Source organism: Rhea americana, unplaced genomic scaffold (assembly GCF_003343005.1).
Source record: "Rhea americana isolate MKP2758 unplaced genomic scaffold, rheAme1 scaffold_88, whole genome shotgun sequence".
Taxonomy (NCBI): domain Eukaryota; kingdom Metazoa; phylum Chordata; class Aves; order Rheiformes; family Rheidae; genus Rhea; species Rhea americana.
The window spans coordinates 2318201-2332312 of NW_028187066.1; the positions used below are offsets into that span (position 1 = coordinate 2318201).

The 14112-nt window shown below is 37.8% G+C and overlaps 1 protein-coding gene across 2 annotated transcripts in view; it reads right to left on the reverse strand.

Annotated features, from left to right (window-relative positions):
- The window catches only part of GNS (glucosamine (N-acetyl)-6-sulfatase), a 21384-nt gene that overhangs the window by 6672 nt on the left and 600 nt on the right, over positions 1 to 14112 (reverse strand). For both annotated transcript variants that reach the window (XM_085323813.1, XM_085323811.1), the window contains 10 exons: positions 13584 to 13643; positions 12733 to 12939; positions 11089 to 11154; positions 10611 to 10709; positions 8007 to 8174; positions 4288 to 4370; positions 2757 to 2875; positions 2125 to 2228; positions 1541 to 1642; positions 225 to 332 (listed from right to left, as the gene is read on the reverse strand). In XM_085323813.1, the coding sequence (XP_085179939.1) occupies positions 225 to 332; positions 1541 to 1642; positions 2125 to 2228; positions 2757 to 2875; positions 4288 to 4370; positions 8007 to 8174; positions 10611 to 10709; positions 11089 to 11154; positions 12733 to 12939; positions 13584 to 13643 (1116 nt within the window). The remainder of the gene's footprint in view (positions 1 to 224; positions 333 to 1540; positions 1643 to 2124; positions 2229 to 2756; positions 2876 to 4287; positions 4371 to 8006; positions 8175 to 10610; positions 10710 to 11088; positions 11155 to 12732; positions 12940 to 13583; positions 13644 to 14112) is intronic.

Below are 14112 nucleotides of genomic sequence, written 5' to 3' on the forward strand. Positions count from 1 at the left end.
ACAGTGTGCAGACCAGTTTTGTATGTTTGGTGTCTYTTAGAAGTTTTTGTTGTACAGCAGTTACAAAGCTAGCTCCTATAGAAATGCTAAAAACTAGTCCCTAGAAGCTTATTTCTAGAACCAGGTTAGCCCATAGAGCAAACAGAGGTTTAACTCAGCAGCTAGTATTAACTCAGCAGCTAATAAACTCAGCAGCTAATATTAACAAATTTTGTTGTTCTTACTGTAACACCAGGTCCTAGGCCAGGGCAGGTAGGATCGCTGCCGTTGTATCCTTCTCCTTGGTATTCCACCAAGAAGTCTGATCTCCACGTCACGTTTTTATCTCCTCTCTAGGACAGGAAGTTAATATGACTTTACTGCACTGTGAAACAGAAGTTTTCCATGCCTGGGGTAATACAAAAGCTGTTCATTGGTTACACAGCAGTTTGAGTCACAGTCCCCAGTTTGAGTTGGTCTTAAAGTAATATTCAGCCGTTGGGTAAAATGTCTTATGTAACTGGAAGACGGATCCAATTAAAAAAAAATTAAACCTTGATAAGAAGGTGCCCTAATGTATAGCTTTGATGCATCAAGAATCATGCAGTAAGATAGGAGCCATGTGGCCAAGTCATACTATGATATTACAGGCAAGATCTCTCTGTAGGCTATTTCTCTTTAACTTGTAAGTCAAACTACCACAACAAATGGGGAAAAAAATAGCCTTGGCAAAAGAAAAGAAACAGCTTTAAGCAGCAACTAAGTTTTTAAACCGCTCTATTTGTAGCTACTTTTTTAAAGCTAAAGAGGGGGGAAATGCTGTAGGTTAACATACAGCACCATCACAGGCATATTCAATAAAAGAATGAGTTCTAGAGTTTTGATTCTGACAGAGTTTAAACTAGATGCCTTTTACCTGCTTCCATCTAAAGAACAGCTTAAGGCTTGGATACAAGGTTTTAATAGCAAAGGACTGTTTTAAATCTGGATGATCTCCTACATTTCCAAGTAATCTGCCTTCAATTTATAGACTAAATTTAATTAAAACTAAAAGGATCAGCTACAAGCAGCTTTATTTAAATAGGCTTCTGCTCACTTATTGGAAAGGTCAGGTTTACTTTATGGAAGTAAGAAAGTTTTGCCAGACGTTAGGGGGAAACACTAGTTCTTAAAACTGAAGCAAACAAAAGATTTAAGTAAGCACAGTATGCTTTTGTTTTATGTGTATACTCAGAAGTACTAATCAAAAGGGGAGGGAGCGTATAAAGTGGAAACAACATACAGCCTTCAAAACAGAAATGATTACAAATGGCAAGATTAGCCAGAGGACGACATAGTTTATATTACAAAGAGACCCAGATGCTGCAGAGCTTATCAAAATACACCTGCATTTAAACAGCATATCTGTGTTCTCACTAAGTTATGAAAACCCTGGGTGAAAGTGCCATCAAGGGAAAAATAGGAATTGCAAGTCCACCTAGTCCACTGAAGAAAGCTGCATTCACTTTGAAGAATAAYGTTTACAAGAATTACTGGTTACTATCCCTGTCCATCCACTTACCAACAGTGGCAGTAGTGACATCCCATCCATTTGAGTCTTGTTCAGGTCATACCCTGCGATATCCAGAATAGTGGGACCCAAATCAATGTTTGCAACAAGCATCTGTAGGGTGAGGGAACCAGTTACAAAGACTGGAACCTAACAGGTATAATAAGACTTTTGTATTTTAGGCACTTGTAAGTTTAGTTAACATCTAAACAGCATTTAATTTCAACTCTGTAACATTTCGAAGTGTTTTTGTGTGTGTGTGTGTGTGTGTGTGTGTGTGAATCTTATGTATTTTCTGCACCTTATTTATTTCTGTAGTTACCAATTCTGTCATTTTACGATTTTACTGATCAAAGATGGGGGCACATAGTGTTTTTTTTTCCCCTCTTTTCTTTTTCTTTCTTTTTCTTTCTTTCTTTTTTTTTTTTTTGAAAGTGAGGTCTTATACCTTGTACCACCTTACAGATTTCATTTACGTAAGTGGGAGCATAAATTATATCTAAATTGGGTAACTGCAAAACAATATTAGAAGCAAACAAGTATTTTGTAACAATATTAGAAGCAAACAAGTATTTTGTCTTCATTTCTGATCTTACCTTGTTTGTCTGATTTGGTTTTATTCCTGGTCCTCGGACTAGCAAGGGGACTTTGATATCAAACTCATACAACTGCCGTTTGTCTATTGGCAATGAGAACTGGCCTGTTCAACAAAATCAGAAAGGGAAAGTTAAAGGTTTTGTTCCAGGTTTTAAGAAGTTTTGCATTACTCCATGTAATTTACAAGAACCAGTTTTAAGAAGTCAGAAGAGATTCTTAACAACTACATTAACAAAATGGGAGGATGTGAACTAAGAACTTGTTAGTACAAGCCACATTATATGGGATTTAACAGCTTAGATGTATCATGTTCCGCAGCAGAGAAAGTCAAAAAGATTGTTCTTTTGAGACAGACTTTTACTGGTCAACTCTTTCATAGCAACTCTTTCTACAGAATATAGCTCTTTCCTCCATTTCCGTCCTAATTTTACATATGTTACAATACAGTGGTAAAGATTAATGCTCAAACAACAAAAAAATTGCAAGAATGCGCTGCAAGTCAAAGTAGGACTTCTCACATGTGGAGTTTTTCTGCAACTGCTGTCTCCAWTTTCTGGAGTGGTCATGAGTGTGACTAGTTAAGCAATTCCCAGATCATCTACAATTTTTCAGTAAGTGATGAACATCTTACCAGTATGAAAACCATTGTCTGATGTGTAAAAGATGTAAGTGTTATCTAACTCTCCATGGAATTCCAGTTTCTTCACCAACTTTTCTATCAGATCATCTACTGACAGCAGAGTTTGCCACCTATACAGAAAAAAAAAGTAAGTCATACTAGAGTATTAAAGTTTAGAATAATTATGAATACTGTTAACATTTATATTATGCTTTAGATCAGCAATGTACATGCTGTAAGCAGATTATTTTTTGTATTCCGAAAACAAACTGGATAGATTACTGTTTGAAGTTGCAATTTAAGATAGAAATAGACTGTTTGTCTTCTTCACTTCTTGTTGATTTTGTTCTGTAGCGTCTGAGAAAGGTCAAAATGTTGATTACTTGCAATCTTATCTGGAGGCAGCCAAGACTAGCTTTGAAGCAATACAGGCAGCAAAGAGTCAGAGTGATCTCCTGCAAGGTCACTTGCTATTACTTCTTTGTACCTAGTTTTTAATATTAAAYGCAAGTGTTCCATGAATTTAGTTATCTACAGAGTATCCTTTCTGTTTGAAAATTACATCAGGTATTTTGTATTACTCTTTCAATAGCAAGGTTCATTATTCTGGTGTATGTAAAGGCCTCGAACTAGTAGTTACTCTATCCTGTGTCACAGGGTCTGCTGTTGAGACAAGTGACTGCTTCTGATAAGCCAGTAATAAGCCTCCACAGGCTAGTATTATGCTGAATTAAGTTATTCAAYTCTTGGGCTCTGCGGTCTTCAAGGTTGATTTAAAATTTTATTGCATAATTTTACTTAAATGTTTTATAAAGCAAGTGCCTGAAAAGCACAACTTAGTCTTCCATCTCCAAAGTGACAAGCTAATATGTGATAACTGCCCAAAGAAGTTAAGTTAATGTCTGTTCCAGAACTTAACAACAACAAAACAAAAAAACCCCACACTCCTACAATATAAACCAATACTCCCCTTTACACACACACACACACACACACTTAAGGGATTAACTGTACCTTCACTTTATCCCCCTCCCCCATGTCTTCAGAAAAGAAAAACAAAAACCTATCCTCCTTGGCTAATTATTACAGGTATTCGCATCTAATGAGAGCGCAGACCAAGAGGCAAGGTTAATAGAACAGACTAGCTGGCAGATACATTGATCTTATTTGATGTATATCAAATTCTAGAACAATTCAAGATTCTTCTTGAATTCAAGTGCCTTAGAAGAAGCATATGTTCTGTGAAATCAGAGAAACAATAAAGAAACTCAGCATAACTGATCTTTACTATAAAAGATAGCAATGTTTGAGAGCAGAAGGTTTCTGAAGTCAGTTACAAGTTTCTTTGCAAAAGGTGAACTGAAAGCAAGGTCTGTCTCGACAGATCCCAGAAAACTATTACAGGTAACTGGATGTCTATTGGCAGACTTACTACAGCCCTTTTAAAAAATTATATATATATATATATATATATTTTTTTTTTTTTTTTTTGGGCGGAGGAGTTTCAGAAGTAGGCGTTTTAGAAATCAAAAGAAATCCCTACCTCTTTCTATAAGCATCATCAAGAAACTGTATTGAGGAGTTAGTCATTGGAGTTTTTGCTTGTCGAATTAACCAGTGCTTGTTCTGGGAAAAAAAGACAAAAATTAGTACAGCAGAGAAGTACASGTGAACAGTTTTGTGCTAGCTTCTAAACCTTTGTTAGACTGACTACAACAGAAATCTTGTTTAGAGTAAAACATCTGCATGATTCCTGTAAATAGCTATGTAATGCTATCAAATTGACCTGACTGCAGGTTTCCCTTTCAGTCCATGTAAGAATCTAAGCTGTAACAGGAGAACAAAGCTCCAGTATACTCAGACCTTGGTGAAAAAACAATAGCTACAGATTTTTTTCAAAACAATCTGGAAGAAATTTGTGAAAGGACCTGGGGATGGCTCTCCCAGCCTGATACCGGTTTGATGGAGAAAGAAAGGGGGATGGCTCTCCCAACCTGATACAGGTTTGATGGAGAAAGAAAGGAGGAAGGGAAGCCTGAAGGGTTGAGCAGCATTACAAGCTTGGACTTAGTTGTCAAAGTGGAATTGTTTTGGGACTCAAAGGTTTGTGAGCATCCCAACACAGGTAGAGGTCAGGTAGGAACTCCTGCATCAAGAGTAAAGTACTAACCAATTTATGGAAAGGCAAGGACAGAGATTTTTGTAGTGCCATAATCAGAATAATAGCCCATGAATTCTCGGTTAGATGCTGTTGAAGTGAACAGAAATACTACACTTCCATTTGGATTCTTTACTCCAGAAAGAGTGTTTGTTTTACTGAAGGGTTATAGCTTCTAGCTTTATCTCCAGTTTTCAGAAACAGCCCTTCCCTTCCCTCCCTCCCAAAAAGCAACTGAGACAGTTTAACTCAAAAAAATGATGTACTCGCACATCCTAAAGCAGCAGTCTGAACTGAGTCAGCTACTGTACAGATACATGGAAAGGTCTACTGTATACAACTTAGATTAGTATTAGTGGGAAGCAGAATCAAGGAAGAATCAGTGCAACTTTACACTTTTTCATTTAATAAGTCAGATTGAGTCCTCAGCTCCAGCCTTTATTTATTTGGGACACTTTTCTGTAGAGCCTCTAGTTATGCAATTTCCTTCTTGTSACAAGACTGACTCTGAAAGTGCACAGGCTTTAAGGACTCGCAGTGAAGTGACGCATGTTCTACAGTTTGTTTTCTGCTTTTGCAAAGTGATGGAGGGATTTCTGGTGGAGAATTACTATCAAGCCCAGTTTAATTCAGTAATATTCAGATCTTACTTTTCTGGCAATTGTAAAATAACTCTCTGGAGAAACACCAAGTCTGTTTTGGCAAGAAAGCTGGCTAGATGATCAAGACCAAACATCTAGCACACATCACCTATTGGTGGGAAGGGAAAGATAACAGAAGCCACCTCACACCCCCTACTCCCCAACTCCGAAGTTCTTCAGAGAACAAAGGGGGGGGGGGCAACCTCACCTGCACACTTTTCACTGGAGGTAGGCTCAGAAGGGGCCTTCTTCACAGCACAGCTGAGCTGTGTAAATCAGGCTGATAAGCCACTTACTGAAATAGAATCTTCTTTTTGTTCTGGGCTACTCTGCTTTCTAGCTTTCTCTGAAGTTTCAGGAACTTCACATAGCACCTAAATATCTTTGTGGATTTAAGCAAACTTGATACTGCTATAGAGTCCTCAAATCTGGTCCTTGCCAGTGCCCATCAAGTATTTTCCACAAGAAACRTATAAAGCTTTCTACCAAGTCTTCCTGTCTGCCTGCGTGCTGATTTCAAGGAAAATCTGGGAGACCTTGAGACAAGATATTGTATCTTGCCAGCAGGACCTGAATATAGCTATGCTCTGATCCTGCAGGCAAAACAACCCATGCAAGAGAAAACGTGACATATCTTGGTCAACTTCTGTCTCAGAAGAGCTTAGTTACACCTCTCCTCTGGTATATCAAGAGTCCTGCTTTGCAAAGCAGACAGGTACTTATACCAACAGATAGGTCAGAGCTGAGGAACTTGCACAGAGATTAGAGTGCTCACGACTGGCCAGAATCTAACAAGAATTTCAATCCTACTCTTCATGCAGATTCCCCCTGGTTAGCTCCTTTTTATATCCCTTGCCCACTTTCTATGCAAGGAAGCTAGGCAATTAGTTCAGGAATCAAGACTACAATGAAAGGCTGCCTAGCAGGCATTAAAACACATCAATGACTTGAGCGTCTGTGCCCAAATGTCTGTTTATTACTGTCGTAGAACTTGTGCTAGGAAACATTGTTTCTAGGAAACCTTGACCCCTAAGTCTTCTTGGAGCTTCACTAACACACACTRCCAATTAAAGAAAAGCGGACTGTCAATGATCATAGCTATTTTGTCTCTAGGAAGAAGAGTAACATTAGCATGTTCCTATTGTGAAACCAATTACAATTCTGCATCCACAGATAGTAACTATGAAAGATCAAGTAAGTCATTTTGCTTTGTGGTATGTAGACATACGCCTTTGCTTTATGTGGAGCAACTCCTCCGCTGTATTTTTGGCTAGCCGCTGACTTCACTGGTCAAATTACTTCTAGCTTATTATTTTGAAATCATTTGGTTATTACAGTAATGGAGTCCAAGATACAGTTAGGATTCCTTTCATGGAAGGAGATTCTAATTCCTACTCCCTAGTATAGATACTTTAGCCCAGTCCATTAAGTTTCATTCTTTACTACTTGCAGCCTCTCCTCCCCCTTCATTCATTCTTTTACATCACGCTGATAAGCACAGTCATTCCACAAGCTATGATCTTCAGTCAGAAAAGTCTCACTCTGGACTACATGAGTCATAGTGACCTCAAAGATACACATATCACTGGGCTCCAGGCAGGCATTTAGGCAGTGACATCACTTACACTGAAGATCAGGAATAAATCTTGAAGTGAATCAGSTGAAGACTGAACAGTAGAGAGGTCTATATTTGAGATTAATTGGACAAAAAGATACAGAAACTTGAAAGTTAAATACCTTACTATATAAAGTGTTTGTGGCCTTCACTTTAAGTTATAGGCAGAATAAATTGCAGCAAAACAGTCTAAGCTGGACCTCATGTGGCTAAGTTAATTGGCAGTGGAAGGCACTGCCCTGTCACGAATACCACAAGCTTCTAACATTAGGCTCAGCAAGTCTGATTATTTCAACAAATGAAAGGCAAATTCTCAAAGTCCCTGGTGACCCTGGGCCTTGCAGCTCATGATTTCAGGAAATCCTCTGCTCAGCCTGATAAATAGGGACAGCTTTTTAATGAACTCAAATAATGGACAATCCTGCCCATCTGAACAGACCTGCATAGAAGAGGAGGGCTCTTTCATTCTTCGCCTGACTGTTTATGTAGCACACTACCTACACGTTCTCTTAAACATACTGGAGGGCAATGAAAGAATCTTTTAAAGAACTTCAGAAAGGTCTGGAAATTGGCCAAGCAATTAATCTTTTCTCCATTTATCAATCATTATTCCTGTTGTACTGCATATAATTTTCTCCACTGATTTTTTTTAATTTGCAAAATTCTTAATATCACAATACTAGTATTTTGTATAATCTGTCTTATGCATTTAAAATAACTAAGCAATCAGTAGTCATGGTACTAGCCTATTCTTCTCACCATTTAAACTAAATATGCAGATCAAGTTAATTGTCTACTGCTCTCAAACTTGTGAAATAGTCTATGTAGATTCTTTCCAGTTAGCTTACCTTTCCATGAATGTTAAAATTGCTGTTTCTTGGTGCACTGACATTCTGAAAACTGTTTTTATACTGTGGAGCAGCTGTCCAAGGTGAGTGTGGTGCTGGAGTGGAGATCATCATAAAGAAGGGTTCAAAATTCGATTTATATTCCAAGAAGTCCAAAGACATGTTAGCCTGCAAACAGTTTTGTTGGAAGGGGAGAAAGAGTTGTAATACCAAAGGAAAACGAGGAATATTTAAAATCCAAACTAAATGTGTAATTTATTTAGAGCAATAGCACTGGCAACGTGTAAGCTATTTCAGAAACWCACCATTTGCACATCTACATCTGAAATAGCAGGTTATGATTACTTATCTCAAGTATTCATGTTAAACAAAATCCTTTGTCCCACATTTCTGAATAGCATTCTACTTTGGACCTTTACATTATTTAGTTTGGGAAGGCTCATAGAAAGGTTGTGAAAGATGGACTCCAGCTTTTCATCCCATTCTACCTACTCCAAGTAGCTAGAAAATCCACCTAAACTCTCCCTTTATAGAGTAAAAAGAGAAGTATCTTTTTTTAAAATAGCCTTAAGTCTTTCTGAGGCTCTCAGATACAATCTCCTGCCTGGCAAATCAGAATATGGCAGTTTCAGTTGTCATCTGAAATGGCAATTTTTCCTAAAAAGAGATTTATGAGCTCCACTGTTTATAACTTACGCTCATTCTGTAGCTAACTCAGTTTTCAGTGGGTGTCACATTTCTGCTGTTGAAGCTGGAAGTTCTAACAAAGTGTAGTTTAGATCCCACTCGCGTCACTCTATTGCACACTCATTTTCACTTCAGCCTATATACAATTTCAAGTGGCAAGTTGGAAGAGATGAGTTGCATTTTAGGTTTCCATTAATTGGTCTTTGCAATTAACAGACTTCAAAGTTACTGCTTACAGATCAGTCCTTCACTACTCACATTTTCCTTTCCTGTCTGATTAGCATATCCCACTCTGGATTTCCTTTTATTCCTCTGGAAGAGACAATACACTAGGAATTCCCCACAGTACAAAACCCAGTAGGAGTTTTTCTTATCCTTCAAGTCTGTCATCATATGATTGAAGCCTAGTCCTAGTTGCTTGGGTGTACAAGTTGCGAGGAAGGAAGAACTGTATGAAGGTCTTCAGAAACCAGGTAGTAAAGAAGTTTGTAGAACTAGTCAACTTAGATTTTGTTAGGAGATTAAAGTGCAGTATGTCAGGACTGCAGTAGACAGACTCAGGTGTTCAGATTCTCAATACTAGACTGACTTAATTGTGCAAATACCCTCAGTCAGGAGAGGGATGCTTGTACAACACAGCATGCAACACAAGAAACTTATCAGCAATYTGTTCCTGTTGATCATCTATCACTGCAGATTTGGCAGTGTAAGCATGGCTGTTACTCCACATTAAGCTATTTAAGCACTAGCTTTGATCATCAGTAGGCACCCCAACACAAATAAGCATTTTATATAGCAATAAACTATTGGTCAAAATGTTTACGAGCTGCTGAAAGATCAAAAAGGCAAGTACAACACCAGTAATAGGATAGCCTCATTTCTGACTTACCAATTCCAATCTAGCCTAGGCCAGTGTAAAATCTAAATTTAATCAGACAGCTGTTCAGTGTCTTAAGAAACATCAATCAGTTCAGTTCCTAGTAAGCAGCTGTCTTTGTTAAAAGAACCCACTGACAATGAAACTCGTTAGAGTTTCAGTGRAAGATTATGAATTGACTGCACAACAAGACTTATCATTAGCAAAGAACTTTTGAGTGCTACTACAGCACATTATTTGGTATTGTTAGGGAGCTCACACACAGCATGTCAACTTGAAACTCCAGAAGGGGAAAAGAAAAAAGTACGCGTACACATGTGGTAGAGTGTGCCCTACCACTAAAGCTAGTTGCTAAACAGATTCAAATTAGAAAAAAAGCAGAAGTAACTCTTGGAATTTTCCTTTAACTATTTTCTATCTGTCTTTATTGTAAGAGAGTAAACAGGCTAAAAATGTCCCTGGTCTGCTACATATTTCAGTAGAGTCTGTATATTGCCCTTACACACAGAGTTGATCAGCCTTTTTATTTCCAAGTTACCAGTTTGATGTAGTTGCAGATTACAAGATACTGATACACTGCAATAGCTAACAAATGAAACATGGTGTAAAGTTACTTCTAAGTGTCTAACTTCCCACCGAAATCTTGGCCCAGTTTTCTGTCTGTTACAGAAGCTGTGTATATTGTAGTGAAACATCCTTAAGTCTTGAAATAATTTTTTTTCAGAGGAGTAGCCTAAAAAAAATACTGCTCTTGAATGCTCAGATACCTAGYATTGTAATATTGGAGTGCCTACATGCATCATGTTCTTCATGTGCCACAGAAGTCAACCTTTTAGTCCACAGCTTGTACATACAGCCTTCTAATCTTTTAAGATATCTGGAATCTTGTTTTGCTGGGGTACCCTCATAACTACAACAGCACGATCATGTAGTTTTTAAATGAACAAATGCAGCCTAATAAACTGTCCCCTGACCCCTGCCCCTCCAGCATGATGTATTATCCAGTCATGAGTAGCTTCTGTATCACAGGTGTTTCTTACCAGTACATCTGTAAGGTAATCTACACTGTAGTTTTCACCATGCCTTCGTGCTTTGCCATTCACTGAAAGAGTATAGTTGTAATACTTCGAATTTTTTTCCTGTAAAAAAAGAGAAGAGTCATACGCATACTTATAAAAAGCAATATCCATATTTATTACTTGGAATAGTCAATGTGAACTGCCAGCTAGTATTTGGCAAATTTAAGTATGCTATAAGCAAACCATAGAATTCTCAAAACTGGTCTTCAGCAACATCATGTGGTTTATCATTATGTTACACTTTTAAGTCAGAGTATTTCCTCAGACATCCTGGTGGGAATAGCCTTCACAAAATCCAAGACATTTTTATGCAATAGAGGCAAAAAGGAAAGAAATTTTGCATTAAGCTGTTAGATACTTTTTGCCTGCTATTTCACAATCAGCAAAATTAGAACACAAGTTAGACTGTAAAGCAACCTAAATTAAAATAGCCACATACCAAAGCATACCAAAAACTCCATCCAGGAGGTACATGCCCTACTCCTCCCGCATCTTCCGCTCCATACTGAAAGAAAAAGGGGGGAGGGAGGAGGAGGAGACAATGACTCAGTTTCAAATAYGATGAATAAAAGCCGTGTTTCACGTTCATGTGCTTTATTCAATACAGTCAGAAACATTTAAGCCAAACTCCATTTCAGAATGGAAAAACCCCAAATACACATAAGACAGATACACAGCCTGTTAAAGAAAGCAGAATTAAATAACTAGAAAGAAGGTGATCGAAAGCTTATCATTCACCAATAAAATACAAATAATTATAAAATTTATTTCCTGTGTTACTCCGCACATGAAAGTATGTGGAGATCCTATAGAACATATGGTGTATCATGTAATCAGAGGTGATCAAAAAGCATATATGTGACAGGACAGTCTTAGGTTTAGTATCCTCTGAACTGTTAGCACATAAGAAAGTTTTGCATATACTAGTCTCCATCATCCTGCCTGAAGAGGCAGTTTTAACTTTAAACAATGTTAGCCTCTGTCATCTTAGCACCAAATGATCTGCAACAGCCAGCCTCTAAGCCAGCAAACAGGAAAGTGGCTACTGAATCAGCGCCAAATTCCAAACAGAGGGTGCCTCAGAGTGACACAACACTGCGTCTCAGGGCTGCCCCCTCCCACTTACATGGTTCCCCTAACTGCAGGGACAGCAGATTATGCTGAGTCAAGAGATACTCAAAAGAAGCAAAATAAGCTTCTCTTCCCCAGCTGCCTCAGCAACATCAGCAGAAACAAATTTCTGTCTGGCAATGAATATTCACGTTCAGATATCCTATTGTAGCACCAGTATTTTCCATCAAAAAATAAAAGAAAAAAAATACTGCTGTTAAGAACTTTTTAAACATCTAGCTCCAAAAAAACCCACCACTCGAGAGGCATGTCTAATCTTAGASTTTTATCAGTACTGAATTTTAAAGGCCTACCACAAAGTAATATAAACTACAACTTAGTTTAACAAAAAACAACCAAAGAAACCCCACCACATAAGTGATTCAGCAGTAAGATGTTGGATAACATCTGTAGAGATGTTTAATTTCTGTTCTCCCAATCTGTCTCAGTGAGGCTTTAATATTTTAAGTAACTTATTAACTGCTAAGAAGAAAATATTCTGTCTTATTTAAGGGGAAATACCAACGAGGAATATTCAGACAAGCATAATTTGATTTAAGTAACATTATTCTAACAGCTTGCCTGGTCTAAGGCTGGCCTGATGGTCATCTTCATACAAACCACATGCTAGTCCTCTATGAATTTCTTACTGCCATTAAAATCATCATCTCTAGCAATTAATACAGCTGAACTTAAAACAACCCCAACTTTGGATTTCATCATGTTTTCACAGTTAGCTTTTAAAAAAATGTTCAGACACCTACAGAACCTGATTTTAACTAAATTCAGCTGAGGATTAGAACATTGCATCTCACTTATCCTACTTCAATAAAGAGATTCTTCCATCCATACAGATTTAAATATTTTGGAGAATCCATACTCAAATATAAAGCCATTGAATATTTTAGAAAGGTGGAAAAGGCAGGTAAACTGTGTCACAGTGGAAAAAAAAGAGGAACATAGCATGAAATACCTCGTTCAAATACTTTCCAGCAAAGAATGTTTGATAGCCACACACAGTTTTGAGTAGTGCAGGAAAGGTATATGGTTCTTGGATCTTCTGCCATGATTTGCTGCTACAGTTTCCTTCCAGAGTGTTATTGACAACATGATGATTATGTGGGTATTTTCCTGTTAAAATACTAGCTCGACTGGGACAGCAAAGTGCACTGGGAACATACTGGAAAGACAAGATAAAAAAGAGATAAGATTGATACTGTAAAATAACTTTTCCTCAAAAAATTAGGTTTTGAAATAGGCTGATCAGAGTTCAGCAACTTTAAATCTTCAAAAACTTTTTGGGCACACAGAATTACATCTTAAGCATTTTCAGTAACAAAAAGCTAGCTTTAGGTTTCTGCATCATACGCTCTTCTCCCACTCCCATTATAGATTAGATGCAGTTTATACACAGCAAAAAGTATCCATTAAAATATCGTTTGCCAGTTAATTCATTCCATTATTTTAGCCATGATGATACATTAAAAAGAGTGAATATTTTCAACACATATAAAGCTAAAACTTTTAAGTGACTACTTCTAGTACTTCTCAGTTTATAATAAATTTTTTTAAACTATTCAGTTTTACTTTATTGCTTAAGTTAGCACAACTACTTTTAAAGAGTGAAATTTCCTTTCTCAGACTCTGAATATGACCTTAAGCTACAGTCATGTCAAAACCTGAAACTAGTTAGAGACTAGTTTTACAAAAAAAAAAATCTTTGTGAAATAATTGCCAGAGTTTGGAGATTTTTCAATTCCTTAAAATATAAATTGTACAGACACATAAACCTCAGCAGTTCAAAGAGCTAACGCAAGAACTTACTGCATTTAAGAAGGTTATTCCCATCTGAGCAATGAGAGCATTAGTCTTCTTTAGAGGGGTCTGGAAGAAAGGTACCAAAAATAAAATTAAGTATTGCCTTTATGTGTGTAGCTAAAGGAACAGTGCTGAAGCTTCTGGCACAACTAGCTAAAAGGCCCATTGCCATAGTTTCTTGTAGTGCCCAGGCAAGTCACTTTTAAGTGTATTTCTGCTGTGACTGCATGTGACCACAGCAATGCTTAGTGGTTGTGCAAGCAAGAGCAGAAGTACACAAATATTCAGCGACTACCTGCAGCTACAGAGTCCTAGTCTCAGTCTCAAGCCTCAGTTCTTCCCAGAGAAGCTTCATTTCCAGCTTTCCAGACSAAGCCCACCATCATGCTTTACATCGCGCTCTTTGGGAGCGCTGGCATAACACAACCACCCGAGAGCAGAGCTCTGCCTGACAGCAGGTTAGAGAGCACTTCCGCAGCCGAGCCCCGGATACCATGTTTTTCATCCCAAGACGAGGGCCCCCCACCACCACCCC